General features: G+C 39.9%; 1 protein-coding gene across 7 annotated transcripts in view; it reads left to right on the forward strand.

The window, feature by feature from the left end:
• Nucleotides 1–27,558, forward strand: part of LAMA2 (laminin subunit alpha 2) — a 693,967-nt gene that overhangs the window by 549,288 nt on the left and 117,121 nt on the right. For all 7 annotated transcript variants that reach the window (XM_043457137.1, XM_043457138.1, XM_043457134.1 and 4 more), the window contains 5 exons: nt 4,614–4,776; nt 6,467–6,677; nt 13,821–13,937; nt 14,627–14,790; nt 17,129–17,267. In XM_043457137.1, the coding sequence (XP_043313072.1) occupies nt 4,614–4,776; nt 6,467–6,677; nt 13,821–13,937; nt 14,627–14,790; nt 17,129–17,267 (794 nt within the window). The remainder of the gene's footprint in view (nt 1–4,613; nt 4,777–6,466; nt 6,678–13,820; nt 13,938–14,626; nt 14,791–17,128; nt 17,268–27,558) is intronic.

Below are 27,558 nucleotides of genomic sequence, written 5' to 3' on the forward strand. Positions count from 1 at the left end.
TATCATAAACATCCATGCATGTTGAGAAAAATAGGAAAAAATGTTTTTTTCTTTAAAAAATAAAACAACTTAATTCCTCCACAATGTTAAACATTTTAGACGTTTTGCTTTCTAATATAGCCAAATAAATCAGGACATGAGAACCTTCAAGGCTTTCAAGATCCTGATAAGTCTTTCTTAGGAGTCACAGCCAAGAAGAGGCAGGAACTTCCAATGATCCCCCATAGTAAGAAACTGCAGAGTTTTCATCTGAGGCACCATCTCAGGGTATATATGTCAGGATCTGGAACAGAAATTACTCCTACCAAAACGAGTTAACTCGTTAACGTGGTTTCTCCTCAGCTAGATGAAGTTGTTGTGGTTTCCTTGATTTCATTTTCCATTAACGTTGTTTTTATTTGCATGTGTTCCCCCCCACCCTCCGCAAAAAAAAAAAAAAAAAAAGAAAGAAAAAGAAAAATAGAAAAGAAAAGAAAAACCATTGCAGACAGAGCCGGTTCGCTGTATCTGAATACCTGAAGATGTTAGTGCTCTAGGAGCGTTCCTTTAGCTTCCATCTTATCTCAGACATTAAGCAGTTTATTCTGGGATCTCATCTTCATTGTTTCAATCAAACATTGCTACGTAAGAATAAATCCTAACGATGCATGTTTTCAATATACTCCAGTGTCAGCACTGCCTACCTCTCTAGGCTGCGCCCTCCACCTCCCAGGGTGTGCGTACCACAGATACACCAGCAGGGGGCAGAGTGGAGACAGTATTTAACCCCGGCTCGGCTCACCATCCAGTCTGTCAAAGAAAAGGGTTATGTATCATGGAAGATGTCTCCCAGTCCCTAAATTTGTCTATCAGTCAGGTGATCTTATTGTGTCTGTCCAAATAGGACACCTTTTCCTAATTCCTGTAACGTGCCATGTGGACGGCTGTGATCCTGTACCTGAGGACAATGTGACCGTTACTCTCTTCTTCCAACAGGTCCTAATGAAGATGATAACAAAAATGATAATCACAGCTCTTTATAAAACAGAATCCAGGGGGAGTTCCCTGGTGGTCCAGTGGCTAAGACTCTGCACTCCTGATATAGGGGGGCTGGGTTCGATCCCTGGTCAGGGAACTAGATCCCACATGCCACAACTAAGATTCTATGCAGCCAAATAAATAAAAATAAAATGTTAAAAAAAAAAAAAAACAAAACTCATCCTGGGGAAAAAAAAAAAGAATCCAGCTGTTAAAATTTCATGAAAATTCAAATTTGTATATGTCAGAGTTAAGCTAAATTATTTCTGTTTTATATATATATATATATATATAACAGGCTTGGACATTTAGGGGATTTAAAAAAGAAGAAAACTCACTAAAAGCTTTAAGTGAGTTATATACAACATACCTATACCTTTTTTCCCTCTAGAAACCATAATAACAGTGGATAATCATCAGTATTTTTAGTTTTTATTAGTGGTAATAAATTGCTGTGGGAAAAGTGAATACTTCAGCCTGGCATTTGTCTATTTCAGTTTTCTTTTTAGATAGATGAAATACTTCACTCATCCTATATTCCATTTTCAGTCTATATAGAAATCAACTTCTATTAATCTAAGGCATTCTTATCTCACACAGTTTTATAAAGTCTGCTTTGTGCTGACTTCTGAGTCAATAAAATGAATAAACTACACTTTATTCCACACACTATTAGAATTAATGAGTGAAGGTATATAAAACCATTAGCACATGTCCCGATATAGAATAGGACTTAAGAAATGCAGGACAGCCTTCTTTCCTGTTCCTCAGGTCACAATAGTATTAGCCGTTCATGATAAATTTACCCGTTACAGGTTATTTTTCTCAGGTTCAGCATGAAAAATAGCTTTGTTTCTCCTGAGGAATTAATTTATTCAGTTTGTATGTTTCGGGTACTGTATACCTCTTAAATACTCCTCTTTATCCTGATGCTTTGGCTACTAAGATGCTTAACACCAGATTCAGGACCCACTACCCTGGATATTATAGCATGCGTTATGCCTTTCTGTCTAGTCACTCTTTGGTTTACATTAACATTTTTATCTTTGCCCCATCTCCTTTTATATTTATCTTGTTTTAAAGATATTTTAACCTAAATTCCCTTTGTAATAAGGTAGAAAAGATAATGAAATTAAAAGATGTGTTTCTATTGCAAGTATTTTTAATACCATTTAAAATGTACTGAAGTCATAGTGAATATCTTGGAATAATAGACTACATAACACATTTATCTTAAACCTAAAAGTACTTGTAAAAGTTCCAAATTCCATATATAGAAGTAATGGAGCAATGAGACATCTATAAAAATAATACTTGCTTTCTTAACATAGCCTCATTTTGCTAAAGCAGTATTTGTGTACCCTAATGATTTCTTCTGGTTGCTTGCACATTGCTTTAATTTAAAAGAAATTATATAATCCATATTTTCCTTTTCCCCATCATTCTTTGTGCACCACATTCTTCTCTGTAGAAATTTAACTTTGAGATTAGACTACAAGAGAAATAGTGTGATTGTATTTCACATTCTGTGCTTCCTTGATAACACCTAAATTCAATCAAATTTCCAAAAACATCTTTAAGCAAAACTCATTTATATGTTCATTTAATAATGAAAAAAATATACAGCCTTGTCAGGTTTAGAAAGGGGGAATTATCCATTTCACTTAAGGAAATAATGTGAATGCAAAGGATGTCAGTGGTTACTTACATGCTACAAGTAATTAAAATCAACTGTACATATAGGTGTGCACTTAGACCATATGACGGGGCTCTTTTATTGGTAGAGTGAAGTCTAGTACCATCTTTCTTGAAATCTAAAAATAGGAACCTTCTAACATTTAATCACCCAACATTTTGGCATGACTCCCACATAGTCTGCTGGTCCAAGGTACATTCTAATCAATAGTCCGTGGTCACCATGATTCCTTAAAAATTACATGTCCAAGGTGATGTCTTACTAATCACAATGGTAGAATCTTGAGAAGGTTCTTTGTCATCTATCAAGGGATGACTATGAAGCAGACAGCCAGAAAGAGGCACCCTCATTAACTTCTAGGAATAGCTCCTGAGCAATAATTTCTACCACAGGGCTAAGAACGGCCATATTTGTTCTTTAAGACACCTGATTCAGATTGTTCCATAGATTTTAAACTATGACTATCAGAAATAGCAGGTTGGTTGCAGCAACTTTTTAACCAAAGATATTTATCGTTAAAAAAGAATTAGAAAGATGCGTTCTGGAAAAGGTAGAAGTAGAGACTGAAACTGTTTCTTCCACCAACCCCAGATACTCAAACGCTAGGTGCATCAAGATCCTGGAGGGCTGGTTAAAGCACTAAGTGTCGGACCACACCCTAGAACTTTTGACTCAATAGATCTGTGATGGGACCCGAGAATCTGCATTTCTAATGGTCCCAGGTGATGGATCTGATGTTGTTCACTTGAGGACCACATTTGGGGACCACAGTATTAACCCACGTCACACTCCTGCTGCTGGTCTGTGTGGCCTAAGTATGTGCAGTTGTTTCAGGTCTGTCCATACCATCTTGGAACAACTCTGACCAGTGTTAATCAGAAAAGTTCCTCCAAGAATAGAAAAGAGATTTGAAAATTCTTTAGATCTTAAAGAGGTCTTAGGATACAGTCTTGAATGGTAGAAAATGGTCTCTTGGTCAGCCATAGTCTTTATTCTGGGGATTGTCTTTGGAACTATTAGAGACAAAAGGGCTCAGCAGACCAAAGAGTTAAAAAAAAAAAAAAAAAATCTGTCTTCAATTTGCTAAATTAATGCTCCGTAGAACACACTTAGAACACACTTCAGAAAAAGTTGGTCTAAAACTAAGGCAGTACTGTGTACATGTTTCAATGCACCAATTTTTCAAACTTTTATTTGACAGAGAATTCTTTTTTCAAATGAAATCTTGCCCAGAACATCAACCTATAAAATAGATTCTTGGCAGAATAGACATCATTTGTAGAATACCTGAAGTGCCTGGAGAATCCTAAGATTCCAAAGAGCACAGTTTGAAACCCCTTTTAGTGCATAATAAACACAGATTCACTGGAAGGCTGTTATTGCTGAAAGGTATCTTTGAGCCCTGATGTATAATACCTGTCCCAAGGCTGGGGCTCCTTCCCTCATTCCTTTGCACAAATCAACACAGAACTGTGTGGAAGTGCAAGGGCAGTTTCATTTTCAGAGATCTCATCACAGATAGTGTTTCTCTACTCAGGGTTTTAAAATTGCAACTGATTGTGCCTTATCAGCAATGCAGACTTTGTATTTTCAGCTTCCAAGTATTAATGCTACATGTCTCATTTTTCACTCTTACCTGAAGAGAGTTTGAGCCACTTAAAAAGTAGAAACACTGTGTTTTAATTACTGTGTCCCCCTAAAAGCAACATAATATAGAGAAATATGCCACATTTCCTTGTTTCTTATGGATTGGTGTAGCAGCTGCCTCTCTTTCTCAGCAGGAACACCCATGACAAACAGCGGTTCTCTTGGAGATGGTTGAGAAGAGCAGATGCTGGCTGCCACTTTTACATGCAGCATTTTGTTTGCTAATTTGCAAAATTTGTTTTACCCCCTGCAGCTGTAAATGAAAAAGCTGTAAAACTAAATGAAACTCTAGGAACTGAAGACAAGGTCTTTGAGAAAAATTTGCAAGAGCTTCAGAATGAGGTTGATCAGATGATGACAGAACTGAGGAGGAAAAATCTAGACACACAAAAGGAAGTTGCTGAAGATGAGTTGGTGTGAGTAGAAGCTCTATTATTTTTTTCATTTGATAAACTGAACTTTGCAAATTGTTGGTTCGAGTTTTCTAAATTTTCCATCGCACGTATCAGTAGGAGATACTTTTTATGCTCTTTGTTTTTCATCTACTTAGTTATAATTTATCTTGCTCTAAAATGGATCAAAGGCACGTTTATTCCTATATATAAATAATTAAGTAAATTATCTATTTTTTTGGTGCTGTCCCTTCTGCAATTGGGCTTTCCAGGTGGCACTAGTGGTAAAGAACCCTCCTGCCAATGCAGGAGACATAGGAAATGTGGGTTTGATCCCTATGTTGAAAAGGTCCACTGGAGAAGGGAATGGCAACACACTCCAGTATTTTACCCGGAGATCCCATGAACATGTAGCCTGGTGGGCTGCCATAGTCCATAGGGTCACAGAATCAGACACCACTACAGTGACTGAGGACGCACACATCTTCAATTAGGCTCCTGGGCTTGCTTTATTAATTTCCTGTATTAGGGGCTTTAAAACTGTTGTTTTTGTTTTAATGAAAATATTTTTGGATAAATAAATTTATGAATTTAGCAAGTCATCCTGTACATTTTGTCATCTTGGGAAATATTGAATAGAAGAACTGTCAAATAATACATACTAATACTATGAAATAAAGATTGGGGATTTGAGGTTATGAATAATGATAGTGATTTTACTAATGCCGATGAATGCCAATGGTTGTATACTCAATAAAAAGTACATTTTTACATTTACAGTCAACTACAAAGTGATGGTATTATTAGTAATCAAATAATATCTACTAAACTAGCAACATTAGCAACACCTGAAAACTTGTTAGAAAAGCAAATTATCCAACCCCATCTTCAGTTCAGTTCAGTTCAGTCACTCAGTCGTGTCCGACTCTTTGCGACCTCATGAATCGCAGTACACCAGGCCTCCCTGTCCATCACCAACTCTCGGAGTTTACTCAAACTTCTGCCCATCGAGTCGGTGATGCCATCCAGCCATCTCATCCTCTGTCATCCCCTTCCACTCCTAACCCCATCCTAGACCTACTCAATTAGAAACTTTTGGGATGGGGCCCAGCAATCTGTTTGACAAGTGCTTCAGGGGATTATCATGCCTGCTAGTTGAGAACTACTGTTTTTCAAGTAGTTAGCCTTTCTTAAAGGGCTCAAACAGAATCACTTTAGAAAAACCATTAAGTTGAATCCAGGATACTCCTAGAACTCAGTTTAAAGGAAAAGAAAAGTAGATCAAAATTACACTAGCATGTCAACAGCATGGCGTTATATTGTTTCTAACCAAACGTATCAGTATTCACATCTTGTATTCAAAGTAACAGAAAATATCTCATGGTTAATCATATTTTATTTTTGGTATATAATATACACGACAAAATTGATTTCATCAGCCAGATTTTGAGAATAGCTTGAGTTCCTTTCCAAATGAAAATGTTGTTATTAATAAATGTACAATGTGTGATTTTTTGTACTTTAATTCTAAATGTTCTTGCCACTTTTCAGCTATCAGTTTTCAACTTGGTTTAGCACACAGTCTGCCTTAAATATTGTCATGTTTTTCCATACTTCTAGTGTTACAAAGTATCTCTTTGTAACACTGTTTAACACCAACCAACTCTGAGGCAGTGAGGGCTTATTGTCTCTTGTTGGGCTGGGGTCTTAATAGAGCTGCAGAAAGCCTTCTGAAGAAAGTGAAGAAGTTGTTTGGAGAGCCCCGGGGGAAAAACGAAGAGATGGAAAAGGATCTCCGGGAGAAGCTGGCAGACTATAAAAGCAAGGTTGATGATGCTTGGGACCTACTAAGAGAAGCCACAGATAAAATCAGAGAAGCTAATCTCTTATCTGCAGAAAACCAGAAAAACATGACTGCTTTGGAGGTGAGTCCTGGAGTTCTTTCATCTGAATCTGGGAGTGTGGTGTAGGGGTCTGACCGTGGCCAGGTAAGTCAATGGATGCAAGTTGATACATGTTTATGAGATCAAGTTTGACAACTCTGAAAGAGGACTTCTAAGAAGCAGGACAGAGAATGACCCTTCTTTTGTTTTTTAAATTAATCATCACTGCCCATATAATCAAGTAAAATTTAGATAACTTAAACTATTTAAAAATTTTAAGAACAGTGTGACACAGTGGAATGAGATCTTTGTTGGAAGTCAGGGGTGCTTGGTCTTAATGAAAACTGTGCCACTAACTAGAATACAAGCCTGAGCAAGTCAAAGTCCCAAAGCACCAGTCTCTCAACCAGAGAGGGAGTGCATTATACTAGAGTATATCCAGGGTTTCTTCAAATATTACTACCTTGATTTTACAACCCACCCAACCTAATGCATGAGCCATGGTTCAGACACGGGCTGCCATAAATCACAAGAGTGTCAAGAATTTTCTAATGGAAAGTGTAGTGAAAGTAAAAGTGTTAGTCATTCAGTTGTGACACAACTTTGCGACCCCCATGGACTGTAGCCCGCCAGGCTCCTCTGTCCAAGGAGTTCTCCAGGCAAGAATACTGGGGTGGGTAGCCATTCCTTTCTCCAGGGGATCTTCCTAACCCAGAGATCAATCCCAGGTCTCCGGCATTGCAGGAACATTTTTTATCCTGTGAGCCACAAGGAAATCTGAGCATAAAAGAAACAGCTAAGAGACCAGAACTTGGGAACATTTAGGTTCTCTTCTTCTTTGCAACATGTTCTATGAAAATGATACTTTACAATCAGTTCAAGTCTGAGTTCTTTTCTCTCCTTTTCCTCAGCCAAGAGATAGTTCTCTCCTCATGTCGATGTATGGCAAGAACCATCACAACATTGTCCAATTAAAATAAATTAATTTTAAAAAAAGAAATGACAGGCAGTTTCTGCCTTTCTTAGAGCACTATGAAGCTGGATTCATTCCAGCTTCAGATCCTTCCAGTCCTTCCTTCTTTCCTCCCTTCCTTCTTTCCTCCCTTCCTTCTTTCCTCCCTTCCTTCTTTCCTCCCTTCCTTCTTTCCTCCCTTCCTTTTTTCCTCCCTTCCTTCCTTCTTCCCTTCCTTTTTTTGCTCATTCGTCTCCTTCTTTCTCTGTCACTTCCCAAGAGTGAATTCAGTACTTATGCTGACACAAACCTGTGTATGTGTGTGTGTGTGTGTGTGTGTGTGTGCACGCGCGCTAAGTCACTTCAGTTGTGTCCTACTGTGTGTGATCCTATGGACTGTAGCCCGCCAGGCTCCTCTGTCCATGGGATTCTCCAGGTAAGAATACTGGAGTAGGTTGCTGTTTCCTATTCCAGGGGATCTTCCTGACCCAGGGGTCGAACCCGCGTCTCTTATGTCTCCTGCATTGGCAGGAGGGTTCTTTACCACTAGCACCACCTGGGAAGCGCAGACCTGTACTTGGCATTTAAAAAAATAACTTCCTCACCAGAAACAAACTTAGAGTTGTTCTTTTCAAAATATTTGACCCCAATAGATCTGAAGACAGTGGCAGACCATTTTCTCTTCTAACGTAAAATTTTACCTTCAACTCTGAGTACTCTGTGGCATTTGTTATGCTCTCAAAACTGTTTGTGGAATGACAGTTGAATAAAGAAAAAAGTCTGCATGTTTTATCTATTCATTTTTCTCCATTTTCCTTTGGATTAAGAAGTAACAGGATGAATTAATTTTTAAAAGAATTTTTTTTTTCTGGGTCCCTCTCCTGGGACTTAGCCTTGTCATTTTGATGGAGGATTGAGAAGACTCACTGATGTATCTAATCTTAACCAATTTGGAGTCTACTGACATGCTGGCAATATTAAAGAAAAAGCACCGTCTTGTTAGGCAGGTTGCGGGGCTGCCTTTCTATCACAGGCTCCTGCATGCTTCATCTTCCGCAGTGACACACCAGTGATGTAACTTACTCGGAGGTACACTGCTCCATTTTATGGCAACAGTTTAAGAAATTAAAATTACCTATGTGGAAAGTATAATAAGCATTTGGGAAGTATTTCAAGAAGAGTTATAGTGGCACAGTAAATGGTGCTTTGAGCTATTCCTTCATTTTAGTGATGTTTAAAACCAAGAGCCATCATTCTTGGGTACCTCTGGAGATGCCTGGAGCTTATGTAGTCAGTATTTAAGTGTAAGTGGTCCTTTTTGTATTTTCATTTTATATGCCATGCTTAACTAAAGGCTTGTTTAAAACTTACTAGAGTAAATAGATAAAGTGACTAAATTAATATGAGTAAGACACAGCTTATTTAAAGCTGCTTGCCAAGGCTGATTAAGGTTGATTGCCAAGATTGATTCTAGACTGGCCAATAAAGAATCACCTGGATATTTTACTAAAGAGATGGGTGCCCTGAGCATCCACCCAGAATCTGAGTTAGCTGGTCTAGGGTGTGGTCCATATTCTAGAACATTCCCTGTGTTAATCCAATTTGCAATAGGTATAAGAAGAGTCGATAGGTTGTATCCATTTGACTGAGTAATTAGTTGTAATTTAAATAAATGAATGAAATAAATGACTTCATTGAGACTGTGCCCACAAAAAAGGTGATGCAATTAAGACCCAAGGCATTTTTTTTTAATTATAAGAAAGTAAGCATTTAATTTTTACTATGTAAAAACATTTATCAAGCCCCTACTAAGTTCAAGGAATATACTAAACAAAAACTGAATATATCAAACACTGCTACGCTCATGGTGTGGTCCTTGGAGTAGCAGCGTTGGCATCACCTAGGCACTTGTTAATAATACAGGTTCTCAGGTCCCCCCAAACCTATCAACTCAGAAACTGAGAGTTGGAGCCCGGCACCTGTGTTTTTTAAATCCTACCAGTGATACAGATGCAGCCTTAAGCTTGAAAGTCACTGATGTTTATATGATGAATGAAACACCATCTCTGATAACTTCCAGTGACTTGTACTTAGTGCGAGATCCACCCAATTAGTCTGTGCCCTACAGAAGTTCTGTTGGAGGTTTGTGAAGGAAGGGCATCGAAATCACACCTGGATTTAGGAAGGGCTTCATGGATCTGACACATGTGCTACGTCCTGAAGCATAAGCTCTAACTGGCCAAAGTAGAAGAGGAAGAACATTCCAGAGAATTCCAGAGAAGGAAATGGCAGCCTACTCCAGTATTCTTGCCTGGAGAACCCCACGGACAGTGGAACCTGGGTTACAGTACGTGGGGTCTCAAAGGGTCAGACAAGGCACGCTGTGACTAGTACACGCTGATAGAATCAAACACTAAGAGGAGGACATCAGAGAAGTTGATAGAAACGATGGTGCAGCATGAGCAGAAACACGGAGCTCCCAGAGTGTGATCCTAGGAAACGTCAAATAGGGCAGTAACAGTCACTTGTAAGCTTCATAAAAGTCTGCAGCAGAAGATGGCTCTGAAAATGGCCTTTGGAGCCAGTTCATAAAAGATTTTGAAAACTTCTAGAACAGCACAGGGTTAGAAGGCCATTTCCAGCTATGGAAAAAAGGTGAGGAGACTGGGCTGAGGGGCAAAGAGAAGATGAGCAATTCAGTTCAGCAAAGTAACATGTATTGAGCATTCTGTCCCCAAATGTACCATTATAACCTGGAACAGGAAGGATTTTGAGGGAAGTAAAAAATGAGTTGCTAGATAAAAATAGACAAAAAAAATAGCTTTTGTAGGTTCTTAATCCACCCCTTTAAAAACCCCAGCAAAAACAGAAAGTTTTAAACTTAAAAGCTCTGGAATGAATTAAGATCTAATTAGAAGTTAAAAGTAGAAATATAACAACTTTGTTGTCTAATGAGAGTCACTTACAATATACTGTGGTATATACTGGGAGAATTTGCTTGTGAAGTTGCTCTGTCGTGTCCAACTCTTTGCAACCCCATAGACTGTATGTAGACTGCCAGGATCCTCCATCCACGGGATTCGCTAGGCAAGAATTCTGGAGTAGGTTGCCATTTCCTTCTCCAGGGGATCTTCCTGACCCAGGGATCGAACCCAGGTCTCCCACACTGCCATCTAGGCCACCAAGGAAGCCTGGGAGAATAATGCTGTCTAATCACAAGCCCTGTTTTTGCTTCTCAAATTCTCAAAGCTTCCTATCTTAAGTATTTTATATCCTACATCCTTTTCTATCTATCCCTCTCTTTATTTATTTTTATAGCACTCATCATTAAAAATATATTATACATTAACTTATTCATTTTTACCCTCCAGCCAAGCCATGAGCAACGTGTTTTCTGGCCTGCTGTGTCTCCAGAGCTGAGAACAGTGTCAGGCACAAAGACAGAATAGAAATATTCTCTCTCAATGAATAAAGTATCATAAAGCAAACATAAATAAATGTTATATCAATACTTTTATCAATATTTAGGCACTCCAGATGGATCCATCTTTCCCTGATACAAAACTAGCTTTCATTAGTGTCTAATCTGAAATTAGCCACCACTGAAATTGCCTTAATCCCTAGATCATTCCTGCTTCAGTGTGATTAAAAACACATTGTGATCTTTGCAGAACAATGGGTTCCCTAAAGTAATTCAAATAGAGCTTTTTATAATGGATTCTTTCCCAGCTGAGCTACCAGCGAAGCCCAGAAAGATTCTAACTCACTGCTTAATTGAAAACAAGATGAATGTAGCTCTTCACCTCACATATGGGTGGAAATATTTTAAGTTACCTTGATTCATAAATGCAAACAAACCATGCTGAAGAAAGACTCCTGAGTGTCTGCCCGTGGTCAACTTTAAATCAGTTTATATAAAAGCTAAGGGCTAGAATTGATAGTTGTGGAAAAGAATGTCAGAACTTGAAAAATAAGGTATGACTTATAACCAGGAGCCTCAGTACTACCTCTCTATTTGTTGTTCATGAAGGGGGATTGAAATTTCTCTGATTTAGCTGGGGTGGGGAGAAGTTGAATGAAACAGAAGTCACAAGTGCAAACAGAACTATTTATTGAGGAAACTCTTCTAGGTACTGGAGATAGAGTGATGCAAAGACTGTTGAAAGAAATCTACATTATAGTGAGAAAGTCACTAAACCAATAAATTAGTATATAATATGATCATAAACTGGAGCATGGGCTAATATACATAGCAAGTGACATGTTCTCAGCATATTGCTTGATGAATTCAATGTTACCCTTCATCCGCTAGATACAGCTCAGGAGACTATCCATTTCATCCAATACTTAATGCACGCATGTTGTGGTGAATCGGTATTAATGATCGTCGTTAAATAACTTGTACTTTTAGCAGCTCTTAGAAGAAGCAATCAAGATGATTCAAGCTATATAAAAAATAAAATATGATTATGTTTCTATCATTTATGGCCACTCTATAAATACAATTCAGATAAATGAGTGCTAGGAAAAAGAAAATAAGGTAATTATAAGTTAACAATTCTGTAGTGTTTACTGTGTGCTAGGCTGTATTCCGAGCCAATTTCTCTCAAATTTTATCGTGTATATCAATCACCTGGGGTTCTTGTTAAATACAGATTCCAAGTTGGTAGTTCCCAAAAAGGCACTAAGATTGTGCATTTCTAAGAAGCTCCCAGGTGATGCTGATTCTGCTGGTCAATGGGCCGTATTTTGAGTACTGAGGGAATATACATTTTACATGAGGCTAAATGAGGGAGGTTTCCTCCAAGGCAGGGAACTGGGGAAGGGCAAATGGTGAAGGAAACAGCAACCGGAAAGGCGCAGAGGCAGAAATAAGATGTGTGTCCCGGCAGCAAAGTGAAGTGATGGGTGAAGAGGTAGAGAAAGCAGGGTGTGAAATTAGCCCTGTCCCAGTGCAAATAAATGTGGTTTCCACAACTGGAAAGTCAATGCTGTCACAGCTGAAGACCCAGACTCTGTCCCTAGGTCATTGTTGCTGTTGAGCTGCTACATCCTGTCTGACTCTTTTGCGACCCCGTGGACTAGAGCCTGCCAGGTCCCTCTGTCCATGGGATTTCCCAGGCAAGAATACTGGAGTAAACCGTTTCCGACTCCAGCGCTTCTTACCCCACCAGCGATCGAACCCAGGTCTCCTGAGTTGGCAGGCAGATTCTTTACCACGGAGCGACCAGGAAAGCCCATCCTTAGGGAGACTGGGATTCACATCTTAACTATACTATGTGACCTTGGTAAATCACTTCACTTGGAGAATTTTCTATTCAGTTAAAAGATGATAAACACAGAACCTGTAGAGCTAATGTAGAATTAAGTGGGAAAGCTTATAAACTACCTGGACCATACTGAAATGAATATATAAACTAGCATGATTATTCATCTCAAAAGGCATAAATGGCAAAGGCTTAAATTTATAATTGCTGCAGTTAAATCCACAGGTAGGAAAAGGTGATTGAAAGAATGAGTCATAAAGAAAAAGAAGGCAAAATTATACTCCAAATGGAGAAATAGCACCATTTCTTTCCCGCTGATTTTACTCGTCTAGACTAGGAATGAGTTTCATGTGGTTTCAGGACAAGCTATCAGTTTCAAAGAAAAATTAGAGTCTGCTCTCTTTTTATGGAACAGTCCATTAAGTTTATTCTTCCACGTGAGAATTTCTCTTTTTTTTTTGAAAAGTACATCCCCTCAGTTCCTTTTAAAATCCCACTTCTTCCAGTTTTTACAGAGCTCCCATAGAATAAATCTGCTCACATTTATGCTCACAAAATATTCATTTGGACACAGATTCTGGAATTTAATGTCTAGTTCCAATGTAATTCAGCATACTTCCACATGCTCAGTAATGCATATTCAGCACTTGCATTTCAGTTAAAATGGATGTCCATCTTGCTTTAAAAATCTTTTTTCATTCCTCATCTACCATCACATCAGCCACCATTCTCTTGGATGACTTTCTCACAATAGGAGAAAGAAAGCACCTGTACAGATATTTAAAATAAAGTAACACTCGAAGGGTTGGCTGGGTAGTTTTTATCATTCTCATGTAATCTCATAGTCAACATGACATATCTTGATTGCAAAGCCCTGATCAGACAGCTCAGGAAAGCCAGGAATACAGGGCTAGATGGGGTTTTCCCCAAAGGGCATTTTGATGTTTTGTTTATACTGTCTTACAGAAAAAGAAGGAGGCTATAGAAAGTGGCAAACGACAGACTGAGAACACTTTAAAAGAAGGCAATGACATACTTGATGAAGCCAGGCGTCTTGCAGATGAAATCAACTCAGTCATAGTGGTGAGTATCTTATGAAGCCCAAGGTTAAACGCTGATAATAATCCAAGGGCTCTTGAATGGGAACCAGTGAGAAATTCAGTAGTGTACGCAAACACTGTTACTTTCTTTTGAGTGTAAAGTTGTTTTTGTCTCACTCTATTGTGACCATGCCCACCCATTGGTAGCAATTAGAACTTCACAGTATCCTCTCAGTAATGAGGGTACTCACACACTCACACCAACCTGTATTTTTTTTCACAGTGATGAAGGGCATTTGTCATTCCTAGTATAGAACTTAAAATGTGCTTCAATATTCATATAACATTAGTTAAACGAGAAATGTAAAGCTACAAACAGACTTTCAACATGCTGTCTCATTCAGTAAATGCTGATATATGATGACATATGGTAATAGGACTGCAAATAGTCTAAAAGATCCTAATGACTATCATTTATGCATTTAGACCTATGAAGTAGCATTTTTTTAAAAAAGATTGTTAGGTTCTTCTTGGTATAAATTCCCTTTGCATATTTTCTAATCTCTTCCATTAAATAATAGCTTTTATTCTCTATTCTTTTTCTTGCTAGATTAGTAGATTTTAAGTGTTCTAAAAACCTAAGCATGTGTAATTATATATCCAAGAGACACTAATAAATGAGAGGAAGCTGGATTCACTTATTTAAAATGCCTTCTTTTCTCTACATATCAGTACGTCGAAGACATTCAAACTAAATTGCCACCCATGTCCAAGGATCTGAAAGATAAAATAGATGACCTCTCCCAAGAAATAAAGGACAGGAAGCTGGCTGAGAAGGTGTCCCAGGCTGAGAGCCATGCAGCTCAGTTAAATGATTCGTCTGCTGTCCTTGATGGGTATGTCATTTGTGGCTGGAAATGTCTATTTATCTTGACACTTGCCCAAAAGTTTTGACTAGCAGAAATGGTTGAGAGTTGCTTTCAAATCTTGATTTTTTGTAACTATTAACATACAAACTGCATGGCCTTTCTATGGAAAAGCCTAATTAGAAGGGTCTGGACAAAGCTCTACTGGAGCACCATCAAAAGTCTGAGTTAAAAGTGAATTCAAATACTGCATGGTGGGGAGCGAACATTGCCTTAGGCTACACTTAGAAAAAATATTTTGTTCTTTATTAGAGAGCACAGCAGCTGCCTTATTAGCATTTTAAATAGTAATGTATAAACACACATTCTGCTAAAAATTTCAGTTTTATAATTTAAAGAAATCAAAACTATTTATTGTTAAAGGGCTGGCTTTTGAAAATGTGGTTCCATCGGTTCAGTTCAGTTCAGTCGCTCAGTCATGTCTGACTCTCTGCGACCCCATGGACTGCAACACGCCAGGCCTCCCTGTCCATTACCAATTGCCAGAGTTTACTCAAATTCCTGTCCATTGAGTCAGTGATGCCATCCAACCATCTCATCCTCTGTTGTCCCCTCTCCTCCCGTCTTCAATCTTTCCTGGAATCAGTGTCTTTTCAAATGAGTCAGTTCTTCACATCAGGTGGCCAAAGTATTGGAGTTTCAGCTTCAGCATCAGTCTTCCAGTGAATATTCAGGACTGATTTCCTTTAGGATGGACTGGCTGGATCTCCTTGCAGTCCAAGGGACTCTCAAGAGTCTTCTCCAACACCACAGTTCAAAAGCATCAATTCTTCGGTGCTCAACTTTATTTATAGTCCAACTCTCACATCCATACTTGACCACTGGAAAAACCATAGATGGACCTTTGTTGGCAAAGTAATGTCTCTTCTTTTTAATATGCTGTCTAGGTTGGTCATAACTTTCCTTCCAAGGAGTAAGCTTCTTTTAATTTCATGGCTGCAGTCACCATCTGCATTGATTTTGAAGCCCAAAAAAATAAAGTCTGTCACTGTTTCCACTGTTTCCCCATCTATTTTCCATGAAGTGATGGGACCAAATGCCATGATCTTAGTTTTCTGAATGTTGAGTTTTAAGCCAACTTTTTCACTCTCATCTTTCTCTTTCATCAAGAGGCTCTTTAGTTCTTCACTTTCTGCCCTAAGTGTGGTGTCATCTGCATATCTGAGGTTATTGATATTTCTGCCAGCAATCTTGATTCTAGCTTGTGCTTCATCCAGCCCAGAATTTCTCATGATGTACCCTGCATATAACTTAAATAAGCAGGGTGACAATATACAGTCTTGATGCTCTCCTTTCCCGATTTGGAACCAGTCTGTTGTTCCATGTCCAGTTCAAACTGTTGCTTCTTAACCTGCATACAGATTTCTTAGAAGGCAGATCAGGTGGTCTGGTATTCCCAACTCTTTAAGAATTTTCCACAGTTTGTTGTGATCCACACAGTCAAAGGCTTTGGCATAGTCAGTAAAGCAGAAGTAGATGTTTTTCTGGAATTCTCTTGCTTTTTCAATGATCCAACGGATGTTGGCAATTTGATCTCTGGTTCCTCTGCCTTTTCTAAATCCAGCTTGAACATCTGGAAGTTCACAGTTCACATACTGTTGAAGCCTGGCTTGGAAAATTTTGAGCATTACTTTGCTAGTGTGTGAGATGAGTGCAGTTGTGCGGTAGTTGGAGCATTCTGTGGCATTGCCTTTCTTTTGGATTGGAATGAAAACTGGTGATTCCATACATAGCCGTTAGGTCTTTTTTTTCCCCTTTCAAACTCCATGAAGACACTACTATTCTCAGTACTGCCCTGTGAAATAACAGCTCATTATAACTGGTATTCTTGTATGGGTCAGTGGGGGAGGGGCCACTAGTGAGATGTGTTTGACTAGTGAACAGCCTTCTCAATATAACTGGTTTGCTTCCCTACAATTTGGGGGTTGTCATAATAAAATAGGTGTATTAACCCCAAGAATAATTTTCATAAATAAATCTGGATGTAATATACTCCATGTGAAAGGTTCTGTTTCAAAACTTAATACTCTTGATACAAAGGAAAATATTAATGTTTGAAGACCCTGGGAAAAATTCATATATAATTCATTTTATTATAACAGTTCTAGCTTGGTTATTTAGGAATATGAGTTTAAACTGAAAGCTACAATATAATACAATTAGTAGATACCTCACTATGATTTGGGATTATCATTATTATATTGGCCATGATCGTTTGGAAGCCTTATTTGTTATACGTAAGTTCTTCAAATATTCTTCATTTGAGTACCAACTGCTCTGATATTCTCTTTTTGGGTAATCCCTACAGAATCCTTGATGAGGCTAAAAACATCTCCTTCAATGCCACTGCAGCCTTCAAAGCTTACAGCAATATTAAGGACTATATTGATGAAGCTGAGAAAATTGCCAAAGAAGCCAAAGTTGTTGCCCATGAAGCCACAGAGCTGGTAAGAAACAAATAGTGCTATGTACTGAGGTCAACCTTTTCAAATAAGTATCTAAACTACATTTCTCCAATTTAAATAAGCTCTGGAAAATTCTGGCAAATTAGAACATTAATTTTAAATTATTTTCACAGGCTCCTTTTAAATTTTATCCAAAATAAATTCTCAATGTGCTGTAATCATCACAGAACTCTTCTCAGTTACACGCTACTTTCCACCACTAATAAGCATTGTGTTATTATCCCAGGTGACAAATAGGTTTGTGCCACCAACTCATAAAGGAAAATGGCCACACATAAGACTCTGAAGAGGGAAATTTATCACAATTATTCCATAAATCTTCAATAAGAAAGTGCTTTGAATATTAACACCATTGCTTATAGTCACATGTAACTTGATTCTATATAAAGTTTAATAACAAGGAGCTCATTTTACAAAACATGGCAAATCATATACTTCGAAACTATGATACTATTTTTATCCATTGAAATATTTACCTTCAAAGCTACTTTCGGCTTCTGTCATTGTTCAAAATAGATTTTCAATTAATATTTTAGAGTTTGGGGGTTCTAGGTATAGCACATTATCTGAGTATCTTCAACAGTGACAAATTTTTTTCCTTTACATGTAGAGCAACATTTTGTCAACAGGTTGTATTTGGTAAACATTGGCAATACTTTTTAGGTCAACTTTCATTTCATAGGAATCACACAGTTAGTTAAAATGTTCAGATCCATCACTTATTCCTTTGGCTTCACACAGAATCCTCCAAATACATCAGAATTTCAGGAGAAAAAAAAACTTGCCTGGACATTTGACTGTTAATGAAATATGCAGAAATAGTGGGTGTTGAAGAAACAAATCAGTATTTGCTTTGGTATTTAGCACAAATGCTTTCTTGGATTTCAGAGATAGCTTGCTTTGGTATTTAGCACAAATGCTTTCTTGGATTTCAGAGATAGCAGAGGTATTTGCCACATACTTAGACGGTATCTTATGGTCAGTGAAAATATCATATTCCATCAGCCATTACTACTGTTTGGTTTCTCTGGAATGACTTTACCAATACTGTGTGTTCTGTTTATTTCTTATTCAAAGTCATGACACAGTTATTACAAAAACATGCCTATGTTCAGATGAACCATTTTTCATATCTATTTGAAGATCCTAATCTTCGATTTCACCATTTTCATCTGACCTAAGTCTTACTGGATGTTTTCAGCATCTAGGACAGTGCCTGACAAATCATAGGCCAGGGTGAGTGAATGCCCGTCATTCTAATTGACATTTTTCATGCCTGTTTACAAAATTTTGTACAAATAAAAATCTCTATGTTATCATTGTTTCGTTTTTAGAAACCTCCTGCATTTTATGTTAAAGAGCTGTTTATTTTCACCCAAATTTACTACCGTCACTTCTGATAGCTTATGGCGAAAGGTATCGGGATTCTTGATCTCTGAAGAAGATTTAGCTTCCAGGGACCAGGGACCAGGCTTGATCACTCAGAAGCTTTTGTGTAGCAGAGTTTTATTAAAGTCTGAGAAGAGACAGAGAAAGCTTCTGACACAGACATCAGAAGGGGGACGGAGAGTGCCCCCCTCACGAATGTTAGCAAAGGAGTTATGTACTTTTTAAATTAGTTATTACAGTAAATCAAAAGAATGCCTCAAGTTTGTAAAAATTTTACCAGACCCACTCCCACAATTTACATTTTAGGATAGCATGATTAGAACTTAACAATAGAAAGATCCTATCAGACCATATCAGGATTAGTCAGAGGTTTTCAGGAAGGAGAAACTGTCCTCAAGGAGGATACATTGTTGTTATATTGTTATAGCCACGCTTTCCGGGAAACAAACTCACTCAGAAGGACAATGCAGGTAGTGGAGTGCAGTTTATTACGCCGGCGGGCCCAAGGCAGAGTCTCCTCTTAGCCAAGGACCCCAACCAGCATTTGTGAACATCTTTTATGCCTCATGTGTACGTGTCTAAACCCACCACCCCAAATCCCTTGAGTCTTACAAAGGAAGGGTAAATACAATCACAATAATCCCATCATTCACATGTTATGTGTTCAAACAGTTAATAATCAATAAGCCCGAGGTTACATTCCAACCAGTTAATAACCGATAAACCTGTGGTTACATTCCGATAAATACTGTCCAGAGGCAGGGGTGATTAGTGTCTGTTTTCTCTTAGGTGATGAATAACCTGGATACATCTTCAAGGTTCCCCTGTCTGGAGGGGGTCTTATCCTTCCATTGTCGTTCCCACAGGCACTAAGCTGAGAGTTCAGAGTCCACTGGAGAGGTGGCCGAGCACGATCAGCATGGACAGGCTTCAGATGGAGTCAAGGCCCTATGAATTCCTTCTTCAATATAATCCTTAGTACAGAGTTTAAACTGAGTTGGTTGTTGTGTGATCATCAGTTTTTAAAGAAACTTATGTGATGTAGCAAAAAAAAAAAAGAAGATGTTTGTTCTTTCCTCCTCCTTGAGAATTCCAGACCCCAGAGAAGGCAATGGCACCCCACTCCAGTACTCTTGCCTGGAGAATCCCAGGGACTGAGGAGCCTGGTAGGTTGCAGTCCATGGAGTCCCTATGAGTCGGACATGACTGAGCGACTTCACTTTCACTTTTCACTTTCATGCATTGGAGAAGGAAATGGCAACCCACTCCAGTGTTCTTGCCTGGAGAATTCCCACGAACAGGGGAGCCTGGTGGGCTGCCGTCTATGGGGTCGCACCGGGTCGGACACGACTGAAGTGACTTAGCAGCAGCAGCAGCATCTCCACTTCGGGAGCCCCAGACCTCTTTCTCCTCCTCAGGGACCCTGGACTTCTTATCAACCTGCCTAGGAATTGACTCTCTCATTCCCCCCTTTTCTTTTAGGAGAATGATGTTCCCAAGGGAAAGGGGTGTCGTTTTCATTCCATAACTACTTCCTGCTGTTGAGGGGCGTGGTCCCTAAATTGTTGAGACAACGTATTCTCATGATCCTCATATTGAGGGTCTCTGATCCAAGGGCCCCAAGTAATAGTTGGAGGAGCTCTGTAGTTGTGGCTCTTGTAGGAGCCTGGACAACCACTTGTAACTTAGAAGCTTTCAAAGGGTTAGAAACAAATCCAGTTACACAGTTACAGATGAAGGGAGCAAACAGTGAAAACAGAACAATTAGAGTTATTATGATTAAGATAGTTTTCCACCATGCAGAGCTAGTTAACGTTTCCCCAAAGTGGGGTGACTGAGGCTTCAGGGGAATCCATAGTCTGAATCACCTTGTTCATGTGTTTAGTAAAATGAGTAACATTGGTGCTCATATCTGGTATATATGTACAACATTGGGTATGAATAATGGCACAAGTTCCTCCTTGTGCAGCTGTAAGAATATCTAAGGCCGATCTGTTTTGTAAAACCACCTTTCTAATTTGTATTTGTTCAGCATTAATGGCTGAAAGTTAGTCAGAGCATCAACTCATAGCATAACATCTAATCTGTAGTTCCCAGAGAGGGAATGAATACTGTAGCCAGACAATCACACCAGTGAAATACAGATCTTGCCCAATGAGTTTTAAGGTGGGGCACATTAGTCTTCTCTGGAAGCTCTGAAAATATGGAGCCATGAGTAAAATTTAGATCTAGGGTGCATCTTCCTACCAGCCAGGGGGAGCCATGCCCATGGGTAAGAGCCACTTATCCAGGAGGTCCCGTTTGGAGCAAACCTGCATGACTGAGGGATCGAGTCCCAATCAGTTCCTGGCCAGGCAAGAGGGGGACCTGAACTGGGATTGGAAAACACAGGAATGATTACATTGTATATTTCTTGAGGCAAAAATCCCAGTTCTTTCCAATCATTATAACTAACTTGTTGGCTAACTTCTGGGGATGGCTCTATTTTTTTTCCAGCATATGGGAGCATTAGATAGTAGGCATCCCTTTTTAGGAGTTAGCCATATGACCTCATCCCATATTTGATAAACATCAGGTAGAAAATCACCAGATCTAGACCCATTTACCTTCTTATGTGCAGCAAAATAGTCATTAAACCAAGTTAAAACACCATCAAAAGTTACATTATGTTCATAGTTACATCACTCCATCTTTAGGATTGTTAGACGTCATCAGATCGAAAAGAGGTGTCACTTACGATTGTTGTTGGTGAAAGTATTCTCAGAGTTGAAGAAAGTCCCTTCCATGAAGTGGAGAAACTCACCATGGGATGTCTTCAGTTGATGAGGAGAAGAGTGCTCTTCAGATCCAGCAATTAGACCAATGTGGACTGCAGTGTAGGAATGAGTCCAGGACAGGAAGGCGCTGTCTTGAGGCTCAAACGGCAGACTCAGGACTTCTGGAGTCAGCAGAAGCAAGCCCACCTAGATTCTCAGTCCCATCTTGGTTCCTGGCTCAAACAGCGGCTAGTTTGACTCCAAGTCTGGGTCAGGAGTTACCCTCCCGGAAATGTCTGTTGAAAAGCTAAAAGCAGAGTTACATAGTAAATTTTAAGGCTCTATGGCAGTATCTGTGTGCAAAAACAGTCTATCATAGAGACAGACCCTTCTTCTTGGGGTGGTTTGAGCCCTCATTAAAGCTATGGGTAGAACTTTAAACCAACTGTCTTATGTTTCCTGAGTTAGCTTACACAGGTGTCTTTAGCCTGTTCAACTTTTTCTGAAGATTGGGGTCTTCAGAAGGAGTGTAAGTGATACTCTATTCCTAGAGCTTTTGACACCCCTTGAGTTACAGCAACTTTAAAGACGGATCATTGTTGCTCTGAACTTTATAGAGTGTAAGATCCCTCTCACATCATGAGAAGTCAGTACAGTAAGATTTTATCCATTCATTAACCTCGGGCTTTAGTTAATACTGCTTTTGATGTGAAAATAGGTGAGGGTCTTTGAGCTTGATAACGATAGGAAAAGCATTTTGTGCTCGACTCAGTTTGTCCATTGGCCCACACTCTAGGATTTATATTTTGTTTCATTAAAAAGAGCTGGTTCCATATCCGTGAAAACAGAGGCCTGGACCTTGCTCAGTATATCCCTCCCCAGAAAGGGTGAGGGAGACTCTTGCACGATTAGAAACTCCTGAGAAAACAGCACAGAGTCCCAGGTTCCACTGAAGGATGACTGACATAATCATGTTTGACTGGTCCAGACAGTCCCATTACGGTAGTGGACTGGGAGGAAAATGGGCCAGGGCCTTCAGTGAGCACAGAGAAAGTTGCCCCGGTATCCAAAAGAAATTGACTGATTGGCCCTCCACAGTTATTAATACCTGGATTTCCTCAAGTGTAATTAGGATGGGAGCTTGTATGGGGACCCCTGGGCACCTTCAGTCCAGATTGTCTTGAGAGTCTGACCCTGGGGCCTACACCTCGGAGGGCAGTCTCTTCTCCATTATGGTCCTTTAGAGACTGGACAGGGAGCTGGGGACAGCTTAGAAGCCTGAAGGTAATCCCGCTTGAGATGCCCCTCCTTTCCACAGTAATAGCAAGGCCATCCCTTTCTACCTGGGTCCCTCTGGGCATTTTTCTCAGGCTGTTTCAGAGCAGGTCTAACAGCCATTGTTGGGGCATCAGTATTTTGCCTGGTTCTTTTTTTGCCTCTTATTTTCCTCCTCATATTCTCTACCGTAATATACCATCTGAGCCAGCTGCAACAGTTTTTCAAAGACTGATTTGACCCAAACGCCTGTTTTCATAACTTAACAGCAGATATCTGGAGCTGACTGAGTGAGAAATCTATCTTTTAAGATCATTTCTCCCTCTGTAATTTCAAGATCAACGTCAGTAAACTTGTGGAGAGCCTCCCATAATCTATCTAGGAATTTATGAGGAGTTTCCTCCTCTCCCTATTCTATGTCAGCCAACCTAGCATAGTTTAAAGTCTTAGTTTGCGCTTGCTTGAGTCCTTTAAGAATATATCTGGCAAAGTGGCTCTGCTTTGGGAACCATTTGGCTCCCAATAGGAAGGAGGACTATTTCGTGTTCCCTCTTTCCCCTTGTCTCATGTTCAGGCCATTCATCTCCGAAAGTAGTAGCTTCCCCCAAAACTCAAGCTGTCAAGTCAGGAGTTAGCGTCTGTCCCAAGACATGCATTACATCTCTCCAAGTAAAGTCATAAAGTAAAGTTAGTCCCGTAAAGGATTCTGTGTACCTTTTGGATCCTCTAGATAGTCTCAACTGCAGTTACTGTTTGAATTTCTACCGAGACTGAGGCAGCCCCTCCTGGAAGGGTGTCCTAACTTTCAGCTTGTTCAGTTGGGAGCCCCAGATAAAGGGATAAAGGGGCAAAGTAAGAGAAGAGGAGGCAGCTGAAGCTTTCATACCAAAATCTGCACCCTTGGGACGTAAGTCTGGCATGTCTCGCAGAGAGATAAAGAACAACACATAAGGCACTTCTACCTATTTCCCTTATTTTCTATGGAACCGGTCTAGTTGTAAAACCATATCATAATTGAGAGACCTTTAACAGGCCAGTGTTCCCCATCTTCCAAAGGCTACCGTGGCCATTCAGGATCACAGAAGATCAGGCATGTCTTTTAAATTCTGGGGATCAAGCTTGTCCCAGCATTTTTAAAAATACATTTTAAAGAAGTGGTTCTGGAACTGCTAGCTCCCATCTGTAAGAGAGAAAAAAGCAGTATCCACAGCCTTGGCTTTTTTCTGCCAGAAGCATCCTTCCCTGCTCTAGACGGGGGTGTAGCAGACTCTCCACCAAAGCTTTCTTTCCGTAGTCAGACGTAGTCTGTCCCTTACGACGCAGGCGTCTTACTCGTCTCTCCCAGTTCTACCACCGAGGCGGGGTAGAGATGCACCAGGGGTAGACCTGATGGCATCCCAGATTGATTTAGTTCCATACCACTGAGACCTTTGTTTGATTTGCCGGAGTAATTTCCGGGAATGTTTCCCAAGCTAGGACTAGGGAGAGCATCCGTCTTACGTGTGTCCGCACACATTCCTGAGTGTCGTCCTGACCTCATTAGAAAGGGTGAGTCATAAAGAGACAAATAACAACCAAGATGTCCCTCCTGAGTGTCACCTCACCAGTATATGTGATAGCTAAAGAGGTGGTAGAGGGTTGGCCAGCAAGGAAAAAGTGATTTTTGTTCTCAAGCTATTAGGGTCAATCCTTCCAGCTCATTTCTACAGATTCCACAAAAGGAATATCTAAGGAGTTGAGACAAAAGCCGTCAGAGAGCCTCCTCTGGTCCACTAAGACCTTGCGCTATCAAAGGAAGAAGCGCATTGCATTTCCAATCTGACCAGATTCCACAATTCCCACCCTGTGTCCTCAAAAACCTCATGGTCACCAGCAGTGCTTCTGTCCATACAGACAGGAGGCGCAGCCATAACAGACGCACTTTCAGGTTGCTGGCCCCTGAGACAGGCAGCCAAGAGAGTAACTTCTAGCCTGAGAGATGTTCCTAGCGTTCGACCTCGCTCCATATGTGCTTCTAGTACCTTTCAGCTCCTAGCAAGGCTAGGCGCTTCTGTACTTGGGGTCTAAGTAAAAGTACATAGTAACAGCATGGATCACTACTCCCTTGAAAGTCTATGATCCAGAAGATTAGGTTAGTAGTTCTAATTTCTCATGCAATTATGAAATGGTCAAAGAGACCAGGAAAAGCTGACCAAGAAAGCAAAGTTTGGTCCACACACTTTGCCCATTTCTGGTCCCTCCCCTTGCAGGGACCTTGGGTGTCTCTTGGCATTGGCAGAGACAAGGCTCCCCTTTTTGGGGCTGCTTTCAATCATTATTCTTGCCACCTCTTCTTAATATCTTCTGCTTCTGTTAGGTCCATACCATTTCTGTCCTTTATCAAACCCATCTTTGCATGAAATGTTCCCTTGGTGTCTCTAATTTTCTTGAAGAGATCTCTAGCCTTTCCCATTCTGTTGTTTTCCTCTATTTCTTTGCATTGATAGCTGAGGAAGGCTTTCTTGTCTCTCCTTGCTATTCTTTGGAACTCTGCATTCGAATGGGAATATCTTTCCTTTTCTCCTTTGCTTTTCGCTTCTCTTCTTTTCACAGATATTTGAAGGCCTCCTCAGACAATCATTTTGCCTTTTTACATTTCTTTTCCATGGGGATGGTCTTGATCCCTGCCTCTTGTACAACGTCATGAACCTCTGTCCATAGTTCTTCAGGCACTCTGTCTATCAGATTTAGTCCCTTAAATCTATTTCTCACTTCCACTGTATAGTCATAAGGGATTTGATTTAGGTCATACCTGAATGGTCTAGTGGTTTTCCCCACTTTCTTCAATTTAAGTCTAAATTTGGCAATAAGGAGTTCATGATCTGAGCCACAGTCAGCTCCCCATCTTGTTTTTGCTGACTGTATAGAGCTTCTCCATCTTTGGCTGCAAAGAATATAATCAATATGATTTCAGTGTTGACCGTCTGGTGATGTCCATATGTAGAGTCTTCTCTTGTGTTGTTGGAAGAGGGTGTTTGCTATGAACAGTGCATTTTCTTGGCAAAACTCTATTAGCTTTGCCCTGTTTCATTCCGTACTCCAAGGCCAAATTTTCCTGTTACTCCAGGTGTTTCTTGACTTCCTACTTTTGCATTCCAGTCCCCTGTAATGAAAAAGGACATCTTTTTTGGGTGTTAGTTCTAAAAGGTCTTGTAGGTCTTCATAGAACCGTTCAACTTCAGCTTCTTCAGCATTACTGGTTGGGGCATAGGCTTAGATTACTGTGATATTGAATGGTTTGCCTTGGAAACGAACAGTGACCATTCTGTCATTTTTGAGATTGCATCCAAGTACTGCATTTTGGACTCTTTTGTTGACCATGATGGCTACTCCATTTCTTCTAAGGGATTCCTGCCCACAGTAGTATATATAATGGTCATCTGAGTTAAATTCACCCATTCCAGTCCATATTAGTTCACTGATTCCTAGAATGTCGGCATTCACTCTTGCCATCTCCTGTTTGACCACTTCCAATTTGCCTTGATTCATGAACCTAACATTCCAGGTTCCTATGCAATATTGCTCCTTACAGCATTGGACTTTACTTCCATCACCAGTCACATCCACAACTGGGTATTGTTTTTGCGTTGGCTCCATCCCTTCATTCTTTCTGGAGTTATTTCTCCACTGATCTCCAGTAGCATATTGGGCACCTACAGACCTGGGGAGTTCCTCTTTCAGTATTCTATCATTTTGCCTTTTCATACTGTTCATGGGGTTCTCAAGGCAAGAACAGTGAAGTGGTTTGCCATTCCCTTCTCCAGTGGACCACATTCTGTCAGACAAGAATACATAGAAGAACTGTACAAAAAAGATACTCATGACCCAGATAATCACGATGGTGTGATCACTCACCTAGAGCCAGACATCCTGGAATGTGATGTCAAGTGGGCCTTAGAAAGCATCACTATGAACAAAGCTAGTAGATGTGATGGAATTCCAGTTGAGCTATTTCAAATCCTGAAAGATGATGCTGTCAAAGTGCTGCACTCAATATGCCAGCAAATTGGAAAACTCAGCAGTGGCCACAGGACTGGAAAAGGTCAGTTTTCATTCCAATCCCAAAGAAAGGCAATGCCAAAGAATGCTCAAACTACCGCACAATTGCACTCATCTCACAAGCTTGTAAAGTAATGCTCAAAATTCTCCAAGCCAGGCTTCAGCAATATGTGAACCGTGAACTTCCAGATGTTCAAGCTGGTTTTAGAAAAGGCAGAGGAACCAGAGATCAAATTGCCAACATCCGCTGGATCATCAAAAAAGCAATGAGCAGATTCCCAGAAAAAATATTCTATTTCTGTTTTATTGGACTATGCCAAAGGCCTTTGACGTGTGTGGATCACAATAAACTGTTGGGAAATTCTTGAAAGAGATGCGAAATACCGGACCACCTGACCTGCCTCTTGAGAACCCTATATGCAGGTCAGGAAGCAACAGTTAGAACTGGACATGAACAACAGACTGGTTCCAAATAGGAAAAGGAGTACATCAAGGCTGTATATTGTCACCCTGCTTATTTAACTTATATGCAAAGTACATCATGAGAAACGCTGGGCTGGAAGAAGCACAAGCTGGAATCAAGATTGCCAGGAGAAATATCAATCACCTCAGATATGCAGATGATACCACCCTTATGGCAAAAAGTGAAGAGGAATTAAAAAGCCTCTTGATGAAAGTGAAAGAGGAGAGTGAAAAAGTTGGCTTAAAGCTTAACATTCATAAAACTAAGATCACGGCATCTGGTCCTATCACCTCATGGGAAATAGATGGGGAGACAGTGGAAACAATGTCAGACTTTATTTTTTTGGGCTCCA

This window comes from Cervus canadensis, chromosome 33 (assembly GCF_019320065.1).
Source record: "Cervus canadensis isolate Bull #8, Minnesota chromosome 33, ASM1932006v1, whole genome shotgun sequence".
NCBI classification, from domain to species: domain Eukaryota; kingdom Metazoa; phylum Chordata; class Mammalia; order Artiodactyla; family Cervidae; genus Cervus; species Cervus canadensis.